Source organism: Alosa alosa, chromosome 19, assembly GCF_017589495.1.
Source record: "Alosa alosa isolate M-15738 ecotype Scorff River chromosome 19, AALO_Geno_1.1, whole genome shotgun sequence".
Lineage (NCBI taxonomy): Eukaryota > Metazoa > Chordata > Actinopteri > Clupeiformes > Clupeidae > Alosa > Alosa alosa.
The window spans coordinates 19981249-20001917 of NC_063207.1; the positions used below are offsets into that span (position 1 = coordinate 19981249).

Genomic DNA, 20669 nt, shown 5'->3' on the forward strand with positions numbered 1-20669 from the left:
ATGCTTATTGTAGTACTATTAAAAATGTGAAAACTGTATGCTTATAGACCCTTTCAAGAGAGTTCCATTCTCAGCATCATAGTTGGCCCCACAAGACTTCCTTTTTAACATTCCATATGTTATCTTAATGCAGAGGAAGTAGATTGGGGCCCAAATAGAACGTTCAAGCATTGTTTTTGTTTTTATTGTTTAAAGGGTCTATACCAACCTTCAAAGTACTATTTAAAGTTCTGACAACATGTAACTTTTCATTGACTGCATGGTTTTTGCATCGTTTTATGAATGACGCTCTGAATTCCCGCTTAGTTGATGGCTTGCGTTCACCAGTTGGGGAGAGGCTAGCCCGTTTCAGGTCTATGTAGAGTCTTTCCATCTCATCAGCTACATCTTCTAGACCATCTGTGAATAAAAGTGGAAAGAAAAGGACAATGTGGAAAAGTGAGAAGAAAAATGGCACTTTGTTTTGTCAATGTTAGTGTGTCAGACTTTTCCCATTTTCCCACTTTTCCAACATTTTGTTCTTTAAGATGTCAGTTATGTGTGTGTATTTTTGTTGCCATTTTCTTGACTTTTTATGTAAGTATTAAGTATTACTATGAGCTACATTTCTGCCTTTTTTTTCTTTCAAACCTTTCACCCACATTTCCAGGTCTGGAAGACATCATTCAAAATTCCATACTTTTCCAGGTTTGCACAAGTACCAAGTGTGACACTTGTTCACCTGAGATGTTACTCTACCAACACACTCACTCGTCTGGCTGGATTCAGCTGGTTCTGACAGTTGCTCAGGTCTCATAAGGGCCTCCGCATTGTCCGCACAGGCCGTGTAGTCGTCAGAGGAAGCAGGGTCTTCACAGGGCATAGAAAGTTCCTTCAGAGGGGGACTCTGTGCATGAACCTGCACAGAACAGACCACCGTATCTCGGGCAGGGGGAGCAGACTGGGAGACCAGGTCTAGCCAGGACTGGCGATGCTTGGCCAGCGAAGAGGCCGAGCTGTGTGAAGTCATAGTGCTGACAGGTGACGACAGAGTTCCAGTGGCTTCACTGGGAGGAGGTGAGGAGTAGGGAGGTGGAAGAGTGCCCTGTAGACAGAGGGATCATGTCAGTTAGAAATCTGACTAGAAATATGTGCCAACATTACAGAAAACAGCACAATTTCTCAGCAGAAGTAGATGGTTGGATAAATGTAAAGCTTCGTTTACAGGGCTAATAGTCTAGAACAGAGCTACACAGGTTTCACTGACCTGTGGCTCACTGTCATGCTGACCATCAATGTGCAAGGACTTCTGTATCACCTGTTCTGTGTATGGGGGCGGGGGTGCCTCTGGGGACTCTGTCTCCTCATGATCACTTGCTTCACTGTAGCACTCTAGTTATGACAAAACAAACACACAAACACATACACACACAGTGAATGAGGAAAAATGAATGTTATGGTTTTGCCCTAGTGTACAAGAACAGGCACACTCAACTCCAAAAATAAAATTTGTGTCTTAGGGTGTGAGTCCGAAAAAAGACTAAGAAAACAAAGTAAAAAAATGCACTCTCAAGCATTAATAACTCCTTGCCTATGGTGTTAAATTAGCCTAGTTATTAAATTACCTTCACTTAAGTTTAATACTTAGCACTTCATTGAAATTAGGGCCCATAGACTTACCAGCTGGTTGTGTAGGCTCTGAGGGCTCATACTCATACTGAATGGAAGCTAGCCCAAGCTTATTTAGCCACCTGAAAGCACCACATAAAACATAAACTGTCAAGTTCACATTCATAACGTTAATTTCTAAGGACATTTAGAGGTGTGTTATTGTGCTGCAGCACAGATTTTTGTACATTACGCATATGTTTTGAAACAAATCTGCTGAGCAAACCATTTAAGTTAAGCAGTAAACTAATCATGAGTATGGCCTGAAAGTCTTGAAGTAAACTATTTTAGTCTCTGTCTTTCAGTCCTGGTCATTTTCTCTGTTCCTACTTGTCTCTTGACCTTTGCACCTTTACCTGTTCATGTCCTCCAGACTCTCAGCTGCAAAGTAGAACATCATGACTTGTGGATGGCAGGCTTTGATGGCACTGTAAGAGCAGAAGGAGAAGGGAGGTTAAGGTATGTAGGTATGAAAGACAGGTTAGTGTGGATATGCTGGATACGGATAGGATACGCTTTCCTCTCTTTTGATAGTATCTGCCAAACTGTTAAATGCCAATATTGTCAAACACGTTACCACTGACTGAAAAATGATTAAAAAAAAGGTTACCACTGAAACTGTGTGACATTGCATTGTCCTTTCAAGAGAAACCGCAGATGTCCCATTTAACAATACACATATGACTGAGAGTAGGTCAGGTTTCACCAGAGTCTTTAGAAAACAAACCCAATTCGTTTCACTTCCACAATAGACAATTAGCCACCAGCCTGGCTGTCTACATGAGCAGGATGAGGACCATTTTAAACACTCAAGGTAGAATGGAAACTCAAAATGCCATGCGGTCTCTGACCACAAGCCATATAACAGGAAATGCAAATTACTTACTATTTTTTCTTGCACTCTATTGCCCTATCAATCATGAAGTCTTTCAAGTTTATGTATCCTTCTGCCTTTTCCGCCTGAAAATAAAACCACAAAGAAAAGTTTAAAAATAATCAACAAAACCTTAAATCATCAATTAACTTCACTCTAAAATGAATTTTACAATGACAACATATTCATTTCTGGAACATTTCTACAAATGGAGAAACACAACTATGAATAAGGTATTCATGTCAAAAGGACTGATTGATATTGACACATATGAGTAAGCTTCCATTCCAAGAACAGTAACAGAAAAGAGTTAAGTCACAGTGACCTTCCCATATGACAATTCAGCAACAGTGACAGGAAGAGCAGAACGACGTGATGTATGACTCACTGACCACCGTGACTCACCGTCTCACTAGTGTACCAGTACAACGAGGTTTTCTTCAGGACAAACCAATACTTCTTCCACTTTATTCCCAGGAAGCCTTTTCCCTCCTTCTTCCTGTAGAGCCAGCCCTGGTGATCCGCCGGACCCAGCTCTTTCACAGACACTCGCCTTCTGCTCATGGTGACATTGCCTATGGTCACACACACACACACACACACACACACACACACACACACACACACACACACACACACACACACACACACACGCACACGCACACAGAGTGCATTTGATAATAAGCTGACATCACACCAATGAAACCACAATAGGGCATCACAATGTGCAAATTGCAAAAGTCTGACACCTACTTCCACGAGTCTTTTTCTTGGATTTGGGTCTGAGAGATACCTGTTCAAACAAAAGGAGAGTGCACAGTCAGAGCTCATTCAGTGCCTGATGGTCCTAGAGCCCTTAAGAGAAACATAAACCCACTCCTACCATTTTAAACTTCATACCCACATTAACACTAAAAGTAAAAAAAAAAAAAACATTTGAACACACACAAACCTTCCTCAACACAGTTACATAAATGTTTATGAGAAAGTACAGTCTTTAAAAAAAAAAAAAAAACAGCTGTAAAAGACTTTAAAAACCTTGAATAACCTATATTAGTGATATAAATGGACATGCATTTACAAATGTTCCTCTGGTACTTACAGGATTGTACTCATCAGCAGCCATAGGAGGTGCAACAGAAAGTGGAAAAGAGGCCTGCAAGTAAAAAGCAGAAGGTCATTAAAGGCTAAACCAGATCACAACCATATGATAGACAGATAGACTTTGTACAAATTGTCACTTGGTTACACTGTTACCACTATAAGGGGAAGTAATGTAACAGACCATTAGACGGCATTTCCACACAGTGGGCTGCACAGTATTGATGTGCCCACTGAACACCACAGATGACTAACGTTTCACATGCATCACACAAACAGACCGAATAGAGTTTTAGTGCAACTGATGAGGGCATCTATGACAGTAAACTTGAATCATTTCCATCTCTGCCTTAGCCTCATAAGAAGAAGGGAAAAAACACACTGCAAAATAGTTCTCTGTGATATTGCAGTGGAGTCCTTTCAACTGGCACAGTACCTAGTTGCAGAAACTATGCAACAAATAAAAACTGCCAGCCAGCCACTAAAAAAAAGAAAACAAAACTCATCATATCACAGTAACGCCAAGCCTGTCAAAATCAAGGGGTTACTCAATACTGTCGTTTAGTGTTAGTTCCTCTTTACATGAGACTCAATAAACCATGGTAGTTGTGAAAGGTAGCTTTAGAAAAGTTATATTTTACTTTGATGGTTTGATGGTCATTTTCCTCAATAAACATGTCATCTCATACAGCCAGGAACACCACAGTGTAAACCTACATTTATTTTGTAGTAATTTCATTGAATTATTCTATGCTAAACACTCTTCCAGAAAAAAAAAAAAAGGAACATAAGGAACATAAAAGTTACAGATAGGGTTTAGCCTACTCGAGGTTCTCCATCGAAGCGAAATTAGGATTTATGACACCAACATAACAAAGAGCCAGTTAATAAAACGCTAGACGAAAATACTAGCCTAATAGCCTACCAGTTCAGACAGTAGTCTAGAAAACATTTCCTCTCTTCAACCAACGCTCTTTCCACATAAAGCCGCAGCCGCAACACATTTGTCTGTATGACTAGCCTATAAAATGAATCACGCACCTGCTTCGACGATCCAAAACCTGCTCTTTTAGAGCTTCAGCTCCATTAAGACTGCCCAGAGTCGGTAATTAGAGTCAATGAACATTGCTCGTCCGAAACTTTGAGGAAACTTGTCATTATTGCACAACAGAGTTCAGTCAGTTTCCGGACGGTAGCCTACTTTTGGTAGCCGACACACGAGAGGGGTCTCATCACTCCAGCCTTTGTTGTCATGTCAGGGTTGGCTAGTAATAACGTCAAAAGACAGTATTAAAAAAAACATAATTTTGTTGACTGGAGTGAACAGCCACCAGTAGTCTGTAGCCTATTTTGGTTAAGTTCACAGTAACCATCTGTGAGAAAGAGGAACCTCTGCGCAAGTGTCAGCGGCTGAATTCATTAGAGTAGCCTCAGGCTGAATCACATTGCAATAAAATATAACGACTGCAAACGTCCATAGAGACAGCATTCTTGACAAATCTACACACTAGCCTATCTTCCATGCAGTGAAACTACATTTAGCCTAAGCCATATATGTATTTAATCCATGCTATCTGTTTTTTTTTTCTCGTTTGTTTTTTCTCTGAACGTTTGTATTGTAGTCTTCAATGAACCAGCAGTATTCAATCGACTGACATTTGAAAAAGCAGGAGTATCTAGTGACCAGAAGATGTCGCCGTCGTATCAGAAGCAGGCTTACCATTCAGCGTAGACTATAACTGGGCAGCCTACAAGAGTCAGATAAAGTGCATTGCACAGTGAACATCTGCTGGCAGCAGTGTCTGGCAAAAACATAAGTAGAAGAAAGTGTAAATAGTTTTCACTTTAGTCTTCTGAAGTAAAGACAGCCCCATGTGCTGGTATTCACAATATGACATCGATCTTAGTTGTGTCTTTACACAAAAAACATGTTGTGTTTGCCAAGGGTAGCTGCAATCCCTCAGAGATTAGTTACCCCCTCTCCTTATGCTGATTTAGCCTGTCATATTTCCCACTCTGTTAAGAGATGTGTTAAGTGTCTCCTAATGTCAATCCAGTGGCCAAGAGAAATGTTTTGATCTTCGCTATCTAGGCCTATAACTTTGGGTTCCTAAATTCTCGAATCATTAAATAATTGAATCATTAAATAATATATGTCACTGTCAGATCAGATATAGGATGCAGTGTCCTGTAAATGCTTTTGTCCAACACAATTTCAGTGCCTGCTTCAGGGAAGCATGGATTGGCCATACCACGGTGGCACAACATCTCTAATAGGCCTCCATGCTGGGAACTGTCACACCAGTTAACTAGATATCCCTATGGGTCCGACCCCCTGGGATATCTGGAGCACAGAGTGGCCATTCTTTCAGAAGAGTATTTGCCAAAAGATTGGCCTGGTGGTGGTATCAAGTTCTACTGCACCACACTGAGAAAATAGGCAAGAATGGCACTGGTAATCTCTCAAGTGTCATTTACAATTGTTCTGTTGGCAGTACTTCCATGCGTAAGACAGGAATTGTTTTGCTATCAGTTTACTCTTAATGACATATTTAGTGATTTGTTAAGATCTCACAGTGGGGTTCTTTCCTGCTTTCTAACCAAGAAATCTACAGGAAAATCAAGATTACCAACTCAATCCCAATCTATGCTGTTTGGCGCCTTTAAAAAACAGCTGAGCAAAATAAACAGATACTCCGTAGTCATGAGGCCATCTTAAAAGCTTTTCATTCTTACAGTCAGGTCTGACAGAACGATGCAGTAGCATGTTTTGTATTAGAGTGCGGGACCTCCGAGGCCCTGCAACTGCAAGTATATCTAACTCTCAATGCCCCATTTCAAGGTTCAAATTCAACTCAGTGCCTCTGCGAGGCATTAATAGGCAAAGTTGTCGTCTCCTGCAGGGGGTGGGTTGGTGCGGGAATACGATCCACCGAGACTCAGATAGTGAACGTTCAGTTGTAGGTCAGGTAACCTGATGCCTGCATGTGGCATACAGCAGCTCCTCTTTGAAGACCAGGCTGAGCTGACGCAGTGGGCAAGAATTGGGTTCTTACCAGTTCTTGTACCAGTGCATATACACTATGGATGTAGCCAGTATATTCAGCAAGTAAACAACAACATTCTAATGCACTGTGCATGTATGCTCTATGCCAGTGTTTCTCAAAGTGTGGTCCGGGGACCACTGGTGGTCAGCAAGCAAGCTAATAATTTTTTTTTTTTTTTTTTAGCTAGGTGGTCCGTGAGGCTTTTTTTTTATTGATTAAGTGGTCCTTGGTCTGAAAAAGTTTGAGAAACACTGCTCTATGCATTAGCATCACTAGCATTTAGCCTACAGTGTTTGGAATGGAAGAATGTAGATTGTTGATTGATAAATACAGAATGGACTGAACTGCAATGATAAATTATCATAACCATAATGCTTTTAAGGCAGCCATTAGCCCACAACACAAATAACATTCTTCACCCTTAAGATGCAATACATGTTTCACCAAAACTAAAGCAACATTTTGGGTCTGAAAGGAAGAAGACTGATATGGTTGCTAATTATGTTTGCATGGTTGTAGTACACAGTCTGTGTGTGTGTGTGTGTGTGTGTGTGTGTGTGTGTGTGTGTGTGTGTTGTGTTGTTTCTTCATGTTTTGGGGCAGGGTTATCTACTAAATAAAAGGACTCCCTCAGGGGCCCCTTTGTTTACAGCACTGTTGACAAAGGCCCAAAGGTCAAGGCCAGCGGAGTTCCTGTGTGAGCTAAGAGGTTTTTCAGCCTACTCCCTACATAATCATACACTGTGGTCAGTGTGAGTAAGGTCAGCTCTGCTGCTAAACATTCCTTATTTTGTGTTTATTTTATTTTTATAAAAACTACTTCTCTTTTCTCCATTACTGCGTGTGCAGTCATCACTTACTGATCTTACTGAACTTTGTTGGTTGCAATGCATTTTCCCATTGCCAACCAACTAAGTTGCTAACAGGTTAGCAACTATGGTTTTGGGAAACGCACCCCTGATCATTCATATGCCATTTTGTTTTTGTAAAGGTGTTACAAGATTGTGTCATGCAGGAGCTCTTACTGCTTGTGAGAAGGACCACGAGCGATGGTTGTATCTGTGAAAGAGACAGAAAATGAGAGAGATGAGCGGGGGAGATAAAACAAGGAACATTAGACCCTGTATACGTTCAGTGAGGTTTCAAAACAAAGGTGATGATAACAGTTGTGATAACAGTTAGTTGTGATAACAGTTAGTGTTCATGTCTGATTACATAGTTGTGTTTACACTCAAGCATACAGAGTTCGAAGGCCACTTAAATATACATCCACACGAACCACAGAGGCATTTATCGCTCAGTCCCGGACTATGTGTAGTCACAAAAACCTGCACGAATGACTACATGGCATACATATAGAGGGAATTCCCCCAAGGCAGTCACTATGTTCATCCAAGTACCAATACAGTTGGCCGTAATATGCCGTTTTAGTCCAACTAATAGTGAGTGTGCCTCCTGCAAGGGCATTATCTTTCTCACAGAGTCTAACACCCAGATGCAGTTAAAGTTAAAGTGCATGTATGACCTGATCTTAAAATACAGACGTGGGCTCTGATAGAAAACTATAGAGGCACCCTCCAATTTGGGGGAAATAAAAAAATGGCTTTGGTTTTCCTCATCTTCCTGTTTGTGAATTCTATATTTTACCCTTCCGAACTCCATACTGGCTACTGTCTGATCAGTGCATGTTCTATAGGAAAACGCTACAAAACAACTACAGCTTTGAAAAACCATTAAATCTAAGGAATTCCAACTATCGGAATATCAATTATGGACCAACTTAGTGCGATCTTCAGAGATTTCACTGCATATACTAATCTAATAAGGCTTTGTTTTTCTTTGATCTAGTGCAAATGAAGTTGATCCAAGTTGTTTCACCAATATATTAACAGACACATGCCTTCCTGTGTAAAATATGACAATGTGCCAATTAACCTGTGTTAATATAACAAAATAGGATTAATGTTAATTGAAGCTGATGAATTTTAATGGCCGAGGTATTTTGGCTTAATTGACTACTGAATTAAACAGTGTGCTTCGGGGGTATATCGGCCAGTATTTGCGGTGAACATGAAAGAATTACAAAGTGGATGAGTGATTCTAGCATTGTTTCAAATACCTTATTAGCTTACAACTCCTCGCATACATGAGTAAGGCCTTAAATGATGTTGTGTGTGGACAATATCTCTGTGCTTAGCCATGTAATGGTCAGAAGAAGCCTTATCTGCCGCTCTCATTAGGAGTGTGACTGACGAGTGGAGTGGAGGCCTTTAAATAGCAGCCAAAGAAGAGGGGCGGATTACTCATCAATCACACCCCTAATGAGGGGAGTCACACACCCTCGGGCCGTGTGAAAAGGCCACGGGCTCAGACCTCAGCTGCACACGTCTCCTCCTCTCTCCTCTTACCTCTCGGTCAGGTTTAATCAGTAAGCTGAAGTGACCCATGCTTGGCAGAGCAAGGTGCATTTCACAGAGGGGCACTGGGCCCTGATTTGTGTGGCACTCTCTGAGATCTGTGACCTGCCAAGATCATTTTTCCCCCGGTTGTTTCATTGTGCTTGCCTTTCTCTGCAACCCAACACCACGGATCAAAACGAGCATACTGTGCGCACTATGCCTGTGAAGTGAGCTTCATCAGAATTCTGTCTGCAAATGCCTGTCGTGTCGTCTTGTCTGGGCCCCAAAGGACACCATGCTTTTGTCAGCCCCTGGCTGCCTGTGGCGAGTTAATGTGAATGACTAAGAGAGCTACCCATCTTCTTCCCTGCATTCCTGCTGCAGAAAAGCCACTGCATTGCTGGCATGTGACACCGTCAATTAGGAGAGACCAAATTCCTCACGACTTGTCAAAACTTCCCTGTCTGGAGATGAGGGACAGCCATAGTGGAAAGTGAGAGGCGATGCTTTAGTGTAGTGTAGTGTGCCACTGGCGGAATACCCACCTGTCGATGAAGCCCCGGCTGGAATTCCAGTCCGACACCTAGAGCAGAACATGAACACATGTTAACATTCCCTAAGTCTGTCGTGTTGACCTTCTGATCTGTGTGGGGTGGATGAGTGTACTTGAGAAGGCTTCAGAGATATGATCCTGTGTTTGGAGAGCACTTAAAGGCACCCCCCAGTATGACAGTGCTACAATTCGCCCACTACCATTTGAATAGTCCACTGTTCATCTTGAACTGATCTGAGAACTGCTTATGGCTGAGCACTGTGAGCCCTACACAAGCTTTGTAGAAAAGTCTAATCATGAATTAATTGTAAATATACAACTGGTCAACTATAAACTAAAGCTTGAGAAAAAAAGACTTCTCTTAATAATGGACTGAGGGGACTGGCATTGAAAGGCTGATCAGCATTGATGTGTGAGAAGTTACACTAGAGCCAATGAGAAGAAGTTTCTTCACACTCTGACTGTTCTGGTACTCTGTGTTCTAGTGTTGGTATGTGTGCCATCCGTTTACAATCATGCACACAATGTTCTCCAATCCCATGCAGTCGACCACAGGCAACAATGTAGCATGCACTGACAACAACACAACACAATACAAAGGCAAGTCAATACAACTATTCATGACCAAACTAGAGCTGGAGAGAGAACAGTGCCATACATGAGCTTTGAGACTCAGCACCTGAAACAGATAAATCTCCAAGGAAAATGAAAACCTTCCATCATACAATGGAACACATATCCATGTGTCTGGCTTTTGTTAGTATTGAAAGGCCAAGCAAAGCAGGTTAAACACACTCTGTTAATTCGTCAAGTAATTCGAACGTGCAGGTGAGACAGCCCCGCAGGCATGCAAGTCAGGGCATGATAGAGGAAAAGAGTGCCAGGAGGCTATAGGCGAGAAAGAAGAAGAATTGGGAGGGGGAAAGCTGAGGGGTGCATTGTGTGTTTTTGTTTTAAAAAAAGTCATCTCAGTGTGGAAATTCAATGTGACCATGCATCTGATTTGTTGAATTGTGTTGCATACACCAAAGGCAGATTTTGACATTTGTTTGTGCTATTTAGCGTTTTTTTTTTTTTTTTTAAGACTGATTATCAACTTGCCAAAGCCCTTTAAGAAAACAAGAGTCTTTAGAAATGTCTTCATATTAAGTTGCTATATTTTATAAATATATGTAAATAACATATACACTAGGTCTTCATGTGAATTTGATCCAAGACTTCATGGTCCGTCAGGCGCTGAATTGCTAATAGGCTTCTTATGTGAATGAAAGTGTGTAAACACATTTGAGGGCGTCTTAGCACATCGGAAATCCTGTTCCTGATAAACCCTCTTTGAGGATTCAGGGTTCATTAACCCCAGGTTACTATACTTCCTTAAAATGTTTATTCAAGCATATCCTAAACAAATGACAGTCTGAGCACATTGATTGCATTCCAGTACCTCTTTTTAAAAATAATTATGTCTGTATCATGATAACAATGCCACAAGGTTTATTTGTTACACTGAAATGAAAAAAGACAATACAAAACAGTATTACAATGATCTGCACCTTTAATAAACTATTGACAAATTACAAAAAAATGCAGTTAAAGTACAATGGATTGTTACAGTTTTTGACATAGCATTTATAGCATTTAATACTGTTAAACAATTTCTATTCTGTAACCCTTGACATTGAAAAATTCTGCAGCATTAGGATAGGTTGTCTGTGAGAGAACTTCAGTAAGTTTTCTCTAAGTAATACCTGATGATATGTCTGCATGTTTTTCAGCTGTCATTAAGGAAATAATATATCCAAGCACATCATTTGAAAACACAGGAGCATAACCTACACAGTGCGAACACTCAAAACCAGAGCCGATAATTCTGTCACATTGTGACCTATATGTATAAGAGCTCCTTGTGCCCAACATGGGTGGGCAACGGAGACCAGCCACTTTTCTGAATGCATAGCTTGTGTGGATGCTTAAATAAGCAGATGCATGTTTTGAACGTAACACTTATAATGTCCACAACACATTAGAAAAGTGATTTGATTTAAATATATGCATAAGCATTTTCACTCCTCTTTTTTTGTTTACACTGCTTTACTGAGGTAAATGAAGGTGCACGCAAACTGAAAAAAAAAAAAAAAAAAAAACTTTGGCAAGTGAAAATCCAAAACAAAAAGTAACGGAAGGTTTCTAAGAGGTTTCATGCTGAAATGACTTAGTAGTTACAAAATACAGCTTAAAGAACAAATAATTAACCAAGACTGACCTGAAACTATCTAACTATCAAAAGCAATCCGTTCCACAACCATAGCAACTCTATGAAGTTTTCTTTTTAGTTTGTGCTGGTGAAACATCCCAACTTGATGCATTTTTACATTTCACTTTGAAATGTTCCAGATAGGCATTGGAGTTAGCAAGTTAGCAGGCTGGGGTATGGGGGCATTAGCGAGGGTAAAAAAGTGAGAAAAACACAGAGAAAAGATAGAAAGACAACAGCATAAACAGCTGGACGAAGGCACTAAAGGACAGACAAAGTAGCCTGGGGACAAGGAAGCGAATGTCAGTGAGTCAATAGCTTAAGCCGTGTGATCCAACTGACCAGTAGCGAAGGCTCTGCGGGAGGTCGTTTCGGGGTGGACGACATGGGGGCCTTTTTGGAGAAGTCCTCCTGGTAAGGGATCGTAGCGCTGTTGTGAAGGTCCACGTTGACGAGGTAACGGCCACTGCGGATGTGGTCGAGGCTGCGGACTGGTGTTCGGTCCCCGTTGGACCTGTGCATCATCCCGCCGGCAGGGCTCTCCTCAGCGATGGTGGGGATTCGCTCATTACTCAGGTATCTGTACAGGAGCTCTTCGCCTGTGGAAAACAGAATGATGAACGTTAACCTACAATCCTTTCCAAGACCCTTCTAAAAGGGGTAGAGGTGTACTTGTCTTCTGGTCCCTTCCACACTCAAATACCAAAACTGGTTTGGGACTGTGCCTTTGACACAACACATCTGTGAAGTGCATCAGGAGTGACATGGGTCTGAATGACTGGTCAGTTTGTGATTTTGTGAAGTGGCTAACTCAGTTGTTGTCTATTGAAGCTACTGTTTGTGCCAGGTGCAGACAGACACACAAAGTACCTTTCTTGCCTTGTGCCCACGGCTTAGTGTAGCCGTCATTCACACTGAGGCAGGTGTCTACGGGCATGGAGAGAGGCCGCGGTTTACCTGTAAGAGAGATTATGATTCACGGTTAAATACACATTTTCCAGAAAAAGTTGATACTCATTGAAATTATGAGGGGATTCAAAAATGATGTTATCATCAGTATGATACTGCTTTGACATTTATGAGAAAGTCTTCAGGGTGTCACAGAGTTTGACTTTTCAAGTTAAAAAGGCTGGCAATTCATTAATTGGCAGACTGGCAGCACAGTTAAAGTATCGGGACATTCATTTTAATGCTCAGTGTCAGTGTCAATGTCAGTCAGACAATATACATGTATTTAAAAGTATGTTTACTTGTAGTCGCCAGGCATCACAGTCCATGTGGGTTTCATATTCCTTCCAACTCCACATTAACCAAATGAAAAGCTCAAAACAGGGAGCCTTCACTGTCTACATAAATCAGTCTGCAGCAACACCACACAGTTGTCTCAGAGCTCACTCACAAATATCCACCGTCTATCTTAATAATTAGGCTTGCTTACAAGCCTGCAACCACAACAAGACAAATCTCTGAATATTTAGGTCTGAATTCTCTGAACACTTCTGATACAGTAATATTTTTATGTCCTTGTCTATGTTTATGCTATGTCTACACATGGGTGAGAGATTTTTATTTGGGGATGCATTCATTCCCTTCCAACAATTCACTGCTGAAGCTAAAGCTATCTGCAATAGGTGGTGACTTTTTGGCTTTTGGCCTTACTGCGTGAGGTGGTGCGCTCTCTCATTCGTGGCTGAATGACGTTGGCCTCCACTGGGTAGACGTTCAGTTTGTCGTAGTCGGCGATGGTGAAGCGCCGTCGGTTCTCCAGGTCGAGGAACGAGTTAGGTGATTCGGAGCCCTTCCCGATCTTGTGAATGGCAGCATAGGTGCTGTTCCTCATGTCACTGAAGGGCACAGACATAACAGACACAAACAATGTCCTCTAGTGAGACAGTGTAAAGGCACTAAATTGAGCGTAGCGCTAGTTTGAGCTGGCCACCGAGTCAAGTTTACGCCTGGCCTCAGGTCATCCCCAGTTACGCCCAACTCCTCGTTTTATGCTGTATCTGACTTGTCAATGTCATGTTGTCATCGATGCTTGCCTGCTCTGTTCTGGAGAGGGGGGCTTCTTTCTGTTGCTATGCCTGCCTTAGGAGGATGTATCATCCAGAGAGAAGAAATACTCTTTCCTGATTGGCTGGTGGGGTGGCTATTAATTCTGAATAACGGGACACGGGTAAAATAAAGTGTCATATCAATGTTTATGAATGGTAACTATATAGGATGACGGTTGAGCCTGGAAGCAGGCTTTGCAGTAATGGAATCAACTGTAAATAAGATATATTTATATATATTAGATATATAGAAGATAACTTATAAAGACTTTATGCAGACAAAAGTCCTAACTGAAATATGAAAAATGCAAAAAAGTCAAATCATTATCAAATCATTATCAAATCAGCTGTGATAGATGATTAAATCAAATGTTGGAATTCACATTCCAAAATCACTGAGTCTACTGAGTCTTAAATAAGAGACAGGAGCCCAGTGAGTCAGACGCTGGGTGAGAGGAAGTGAGTGAGTAAACCAGAGAGATGGAGGCTTTCGCTCAGTCAAAACTCGGCACGAACGTTGCATAACCTCTGCTGGTGCTCACAGGGCTGCACGGCAGAACAGAATGTGCTGAGGCTTTTACTGTCTAGGGTGGAGGGGGGATGGAAATGGGGGGCAGGGTGGAGGGCATCACAGAGACAGGCTAGAGGGAGCAGATGCATTAGATAGATAGGGTTTAAACCCCCAGGAATGACCAGAGCTAGAGCAGGTCGTTTTGCTCACCGTGGGGTGTAGGGGACTGATGGAGGTGGAGGGATGTACAGGTCCAGAATGGCAGGCTTCTCTTTCCTGGAGCACAACTCTGCCGTGTTGCTGGGAGACTGGGCTTTGGTCGGGGAGTGGGTGTTCTGTGAAAGGGAACATAAACATTCAGCAAACATCCCTCTCGCTTCTGGCATCTCCTAAGCCTGATTCTGGCCATGTTGTGCACATGCCATAGGTAGATGACAATCTTCAGACCCCCATAGGATTGAATGTGCTGATAAGTTACTTCATAGACTTTGGTTAACTGCCTTTGTTTATAAAAGTGCTACATAAATAAATTGACATTGACATTAAAGGAATCTCCATTCTCTCTAGGCACAATGGCATCAGTGTGGTAGACTAAAGACATGCTTAGTTTGGAACAATGTTGCAAAAACTCCTGTTATTTTGTGATTTGATTTTCTTCAATCACTAAATATTAAAGACATTAACTGTGATACATCAAAAGATTTTGTTTTTCTTTTATGCCTCCCAGCTTGTTTCCCATGTAACATGTAGTACTGACTAAAGTTCAGCAACCAGAAATCAATTACACACCTACTAAGCCCAACTCTTACTCGATACTCGATATGTTTTCTCGATACCGTGCAATAACTCATGTTTTCATGTCACAGATCATTCAATCACCTGGCACCTCCCCAGTGCCACAGGCTGACCCTTGACACATCTCTGATTCATCGTGGGTGATCCACCTCTGCTTGTCAGCTAGTTCACCTCAGAGATTTGCCACCGTGATTTCCAGACACCGTGTTCAAACAATTAGGCAGACAAGCCTGGATTGGCCCCCTTTGTAATAAGAGGCCTTTTTGTTTGAGGGAAAAGACTGAGATGGCTTGATCAGATTCGGTCTTCCCAGAGCATACACAGGCACCTGAGAGGCGATGCATGGCTGCTAGCCAGCCGGGCGAGCTTGATTACAAGGGCCTTTTGTTTGTCGAGGATCCCGTTCAAAAGAAGGAGAGTTGGGACAGAACGGCTCTGACAGCCTAATTTCCCCCGATGAACACGGCTTCTGATCGGGATTAGCATTACATAAATATCTGAATACAGGAATTTGGGAGCCTTGATTATGTTCTTTAACAAAAGGTGTGAGTGTTGTCTGACCTTCTTTTGAGAGGGTTAGTCTAAGCTATTCAAAGAGATTGAAAATAGATTAAAGTAATTTCATTTAATACCTGCTAGCAATGCCAAGAACAGTAGAAATTCACCCCAGTTTTCAGCTAAACAGCATAACCTCTGAGGACAACAATGGTTGTTCTCCATTGGGAAAGACACTGTTGTGTTGGTCATTACAGATCTAGTCTTCGCCACAGGCCATAGCTGAGTGACATCATAGTGGAATCATCATTCTGTGGAAAACACTGGTATTGTTGCGGAGAATAGCAGCATTGTTCCCAACTAGTGCCATGAGCTAATAAGACAAGAACCAGGCCTGCCATTAGAGAATAATGTCATTTTCAAAAAGGAAAGCTCTTGTTGCCAATAACCATCTAGTAGTTGGAATGGCAATTCTCCATTCTGTAACCAACAGACATGAGCATCCCTGGTTATTTTGTCAATCAATTAGCGAAGAGATTTGAAAGAGATAGGCCCAGTGCTGAAGCTGACCTGTACTTGAGGCACCGCAGGCTTCCAGCGCATGTTTTTGAGGGGGGCAGGGGTGAACCCAGAGGTGCCTGTGGGTCTCTTCTTCAGCATCAGCGCAACACCTTTGGGATCCTCCCTGAGCTTGGCCACCAGGTTTTTCAGCTGCCAGCCAACCTGAACAGCAGAGGCAAAGCATGATTGGTGAAATTAAATAATAGGAATCAGAAGGCGGCCTATAAACCTCGAAACGTTATCCAATACAATGTACATCTGAAGCCAGAGTATATACTGTAACACTTTGCAAGATCAGAAGTCTATACAAGATTAAAATATCATCAAGATATTTTCAAGAATCGAGAGCAAAAATGAAATAGATGGAATTCCTTACCACTGTCTGATGGTTGACTTGGATCACCTCGTCACCTGCATGGATCTTTCGTGTCATGTCAGCAGGAGACTGGAATGAGAGGATAGCAGTTTCCAGAGGAGAGGGACAGTGAAGAGAGAGAGGGGGAGAAAGATGTTAGTCCCTAAACCACTCTCTCCCAAGCTACAGCAAGAAATACCTGAACATAAGCAGGGAAAGCCTCATCGAGGCTGTTTAAGACACAGGATTTAGACTTTGTTAGCATTCTCCCTACTCTTATCTGTGAGGCTGACGTGAAGCAAGCCATACCAAGTCCAACACAAACCATAAAGAACAAACCTGAGATTAGAATGATAAAAGACTGAGATGTTTAGCTTCTTGAACAGACGTAAAATGTCAGTGTGATTAATTAGGTGTGATTAATCATAAACTGGACACACATTCTTGAGTGGAGACATGGAAATCTGTTTGGCGTGCTGGAACACAGGACCTGCATTGCTTATGGCGTCGCTCACACCTAAGTGGCGTTTAGCGTTGGAGTCTGCTAAAGGTTCATTACGATGTCCTCCCTCCCCACCTCCAGCGAGGGAGGGTGCGCCGCGGGGGGTTGGTGTGCTAGCTAACACATTTCCCACAGAATGAACAGGCAGCAGGCAGGCAGGCAGGCAGGCCACAGATGGAGGGATGGCTAGACGTAACCCACCATTAGCCCCGTCTTTCCTCTCCCCCAGAGCTGTTGGCAGGAGCTAGAGACTGTTTACGGACAACATTTGTGTTGCCATGCAGATTGAACTACGTTGGGGGTAGTCAAGGAAACATTAAAGATAAAAAGAGAGGGAAAACCAGTTGACTATATCAAATGCTTTTTAGCATCTTTGGGGCAAGTGATCGTTTCACCATCAGAAAATTATAATCAATAAAAGTCAATTAAAATTATAATCAATAAAAGTCAATTAAAAATAAAGTGCTGAAGCAACTGTAATCTACAACCCAGCTCTAGTAAAGCTGCATGAATTTCCATGGCATGTATTTTCAAGCAAAAGGATATTTGTTAACATGCAAATCAGGCGCCAACTGAATTCAGTGGTATTTTTCCACCCTATAGAGCAGTCGTTATCTCCCGACGTATACAAAAACAGATTGCAAATCATCTATACTGGCTTCAAAGATCATATGCACTTCCTTAATTCTCACTCATTTTCCAGTATACCATGCATCCAGTTTTGTTCTGTTGATCAGAGACATTGGTTGCCAAATAAAGTGGAAGAACTCCACAATTTTCAACAATTTGTGGAGTGTGCGTGTTGCGGTAGCTATTTCTGGCTGGGGTGGCTCACACAAAGCGGATGGGCGTGTGGGTGGCTGTGTGGGAAGGTGTGTGCGAGTGTATTTGTGTGTGTATGAGTGAGTATGTCAGGAGGCGGTCTTCTGGCCTCATCAGACTGCGCCGCGATCAATGTTGCTCAGATCATTCAATATGGTGCCTCGACTCGTGACGGCAAAGCCACTGGGGCGGCTCTGGTTAAATTTATCCATGGCGTACGGAGACAGACACCGGGTGGGCGATCGGAGCCCCCGTCTGTCTACGCCTGTCTTACTCACATGCTCCGTGGTGCCGGTGATGACGTGAAGACCATCGTAGGTGGACTTGATGTACATGCCCTGGGGAAAAGGAGAGACGGGGAGTGAGTGAGTGTCAGCCTGACAGCCCTGCACTGTAAATAAGACTCAAAAAGGAGAGGAAACACCAGGCTTCACACACAGTGACGCCGGGAGTGAGGGGGCAACGGACGCAATGGCTATGATAGAAGACGGTTATTAATATTATGCTTCTGCCTCCAACGGAAGCACACATATCAGAGTTTGGGAGAACTGTGTGTCTTAATGTGACACAGCAAACTTGATTAATTGCTTTTCAGATGAATGGATTGTGAATCTTCTAGATTGTGCCTTACATTGATTGATATGGCCCCATAACAACATGAATGCAGACAATAATAATAAACATTATAATTTCATAGCTTAATGTCTCACCAGGCCCTCTCCAGGTTTGATGTTGTTCAGCTGGACTTCTTCGAGGCAAGCTGACTGGCTCATTAGGGGGTCAGAGGTCGTTCTCACAGTCTGGTCACAGATGGTGTTCAACACCTTGGACTGCAGATGACAGAGGAGGAAAACCTTTTAACCACCCAGTTGCTGGTAGACCAAGTAGAACAGACACACTACAAGCAACTATTCATTGTCCAACTGTAGATTCATACGCCCCAGGGTTTTTAGCCTCCTTGAACCAAACGTGTTTACATTTGCAATTGCATGTGTGACTGAGTTCATTTGAACTGTTATGGTCACACATACACAACACACACATATCATTAGCAGTGTCCTTGACCATGATCCCAAACAGAGGCTGGGACTGTGTGGACCCCTCGGAGAAAAGAATGAAGATCATTAACGTGCCATAAATATAGGGTGTTATAAAGGGCAGCAAATACTGGTGGTAAAGTCCCCCTACCCCCTCATCATTAGGGCCAATCACAACACTTTGTCATCATTAGGGGAGGCAGTCGGGTGATGTGAGCCCAAGAAAGAGGCTTTTCTTCTCAACACTAGCTCGTAGCAAGCACCCAAAACAAATGTGAGCACACAAGACACAAAGAGGGACTGACGCACACAAGCCCAGACACCAACTTGCACGCTTGCACAGATGTTAAAGCAACGTCATTCAATTTACACAAACGCAAGCCACTAAAGTCAAGGTATACAACAAACAAACACGCACACGCACATGCACACACACACTATAACTGAAGCGCAGTTATAGTAAACCAATTCATCCTCAATTGAATTTTCTGCTGACTGCACAAATATACTAACAGCTCACAAGAGGGAGGGGGGATGTGCAAACAAGACTGACCACAATGAAAACACCATTTCTCAGCTCTGGGCAGCAGAAAGCTGGACCTTCCCTGCCATTACTTCTACAGTTCTGACTAAACACACAGCAAAGGAAAGGTGCAGGGGTGGTGGAGCCTGTCCCGCCATGCGCCGGGTTGCTATGGAGTTCACTGGGGTGTCTGGGAAAAGAGGAAGTCCACTGTCATGGTCTGTGTGTGTGTGTGTGTGTGTGTGTGTGTGTGTGTGTGTGTGTGTGTGTGTGTGTGTGTGTGTGTGAGAGAGTGAGTGTGAGTGAGAGAGAGGGGGAGTGTGGGTTCTGGAGAGTGTCACCCAACAGGAAGCACTGATGGATGGGAAAAGGCAAATCAGCCCTTGCGCTTTACCAGTGGCCCCCGTCTGAAGCCTTTCTACCACGTGGGGGTGCTGAGAGCCCTGTCACTTCACCTCCCTGTAAATGGATTAGCAATTTCCCTTCTGAAATGTTCTAACACCTCCTCACCGCTTCCTCTATTGCCTTGGACGTGTGCCAAAAGCGTAAGAGAGAACCGCTCAAGGCATATACAGTGGACTGGATACCCCCGAGTTCTCCCCCCATGGGAATAAGGGGCAGAAAACATCTGGCCTATAAGTGCAGAGTGAAGAACCCTCCCTGAGGGCTCTGTCAGATATTCATTACAACACTCACTTCACTCAGCATCAGCACACACACCCACAGCATAAACAGAGAGGTATTGGACAATACTTACGACTTCTAGAATCTTCTCTTCCATGTCAAAGACAGTGCAGTCCTGCAAAAGCAGATGAGAGACAGCATTGTAAGTTTCAGTTCCAGTACAGTTCCAGTTTAAAAGTTGACACCAAACAGAGCTAAAAAAAACAAATCGAAATAAGCACACATAAACAAAATGGCAAGGTCAGATGTGATATACAAGGGAGATGATGTAAGTAAACATGCGGATATAGAGCTGCTTGTGGGACGAGGAGGTGCCTGAAAATCAACCGTTAGCAGATTTGAATTACATCTCTATGTCAGTTTGAGGACAAGATAATTGCATCATACTGTGTGGGGTTGCGCTAAACTACAGGGGTAGGCTAGCAAACAGGCTTGGCACGCAGGACCTGGGATCTAAA

At 42.7% G+C, this 20669-nt stretch overlaps 1 protein-coding gene across 8 annotated transcripts in view; it reads right to left on the bottom strand.

The window, feature by feature from the left end:
* LOC125284067 (connector enhancer of kinase suppressor of ras 3-like) overlaps positions 1 to 20669 on the bottom strand; it is a 44685-nt gene that overhangs the window by 446 nt on the left and 23570 nt on the right. Inside the window, exons 5-24 of one of the 8 annotated variants that reach the window (XM_048227785.1) lie at positions 20285 to 20326; positions 18678 to 18797; positions 18246 to 18305; positions 16665 to 16733; positions 16298 to 16450; positions 14648 to 14772; positions 13532 to 13716; positions 12743 to 12829; positions 12215 to 12471; positions 9614 to 9651; positions 7695 to 7728; positions 3624 to 3677; positions 3275 to 3314; positions 2927 to 3096; positions 2534 to 2607; positions 2004 to 2075; positions 1660 to 1730; positions 1298 to 1371; positions 751 to 1084; positions 209 to 399 (exon numbers count right to left, since the gene is read on the bottom strand). In XM_048227785.1, the coding sequence (XP_048083742.1) occupies positions 209 to 399; positions 751 to 1084; positions 1298 to 1371; positions 1660 to 1730; positions 2004 to 2075; positions 2534 to 2607; positions 2927 to 3096; positions 3275 to 3314; positions 3624 to 3677; positions 7695 to 7728; positions 9614 to 9651; positions 12215 to 12471; positions 12743 to 12829; positions 13532 to 13716; positions 14648 to 14772; positions 16298 to 16450; positions 16665 to 16733; positions 18246 to 18305; positions 18678 to 18797; positions 20285 to 20326 (2250 nt within the window). Of the gene's footprint in view, positions 1 to 208; positions 400 to 750; positions 1085 to 1246; positions 1372 to 1659; positions 1731 to 2003; positions 2076 to 2533; positions 2608 to 2926; positions 3097 to 3274; positions 3315 to 3623; positions 3678 to 4547; positions 4633 to 4663; positions 5404 to 7694; positions 7729 to 9613; positions 9652 to 11896; positions 12472 to 12742; positions 12830 to 13531; positions 13717 to 14647; positions 14773 to 16297; positions 16451 to 16664; positions 16734 to 16982; positions 17418 to 18245; positions 18306 to 18677; positions 18798 to 20284; positions 20327 to 20669 lie in introns of those variants that run through there. The other 7 variants (XM_048227784.1, XM_048227786.1, XM_048227788.1 and 4 more) reach the window with 7 other exon arrangements.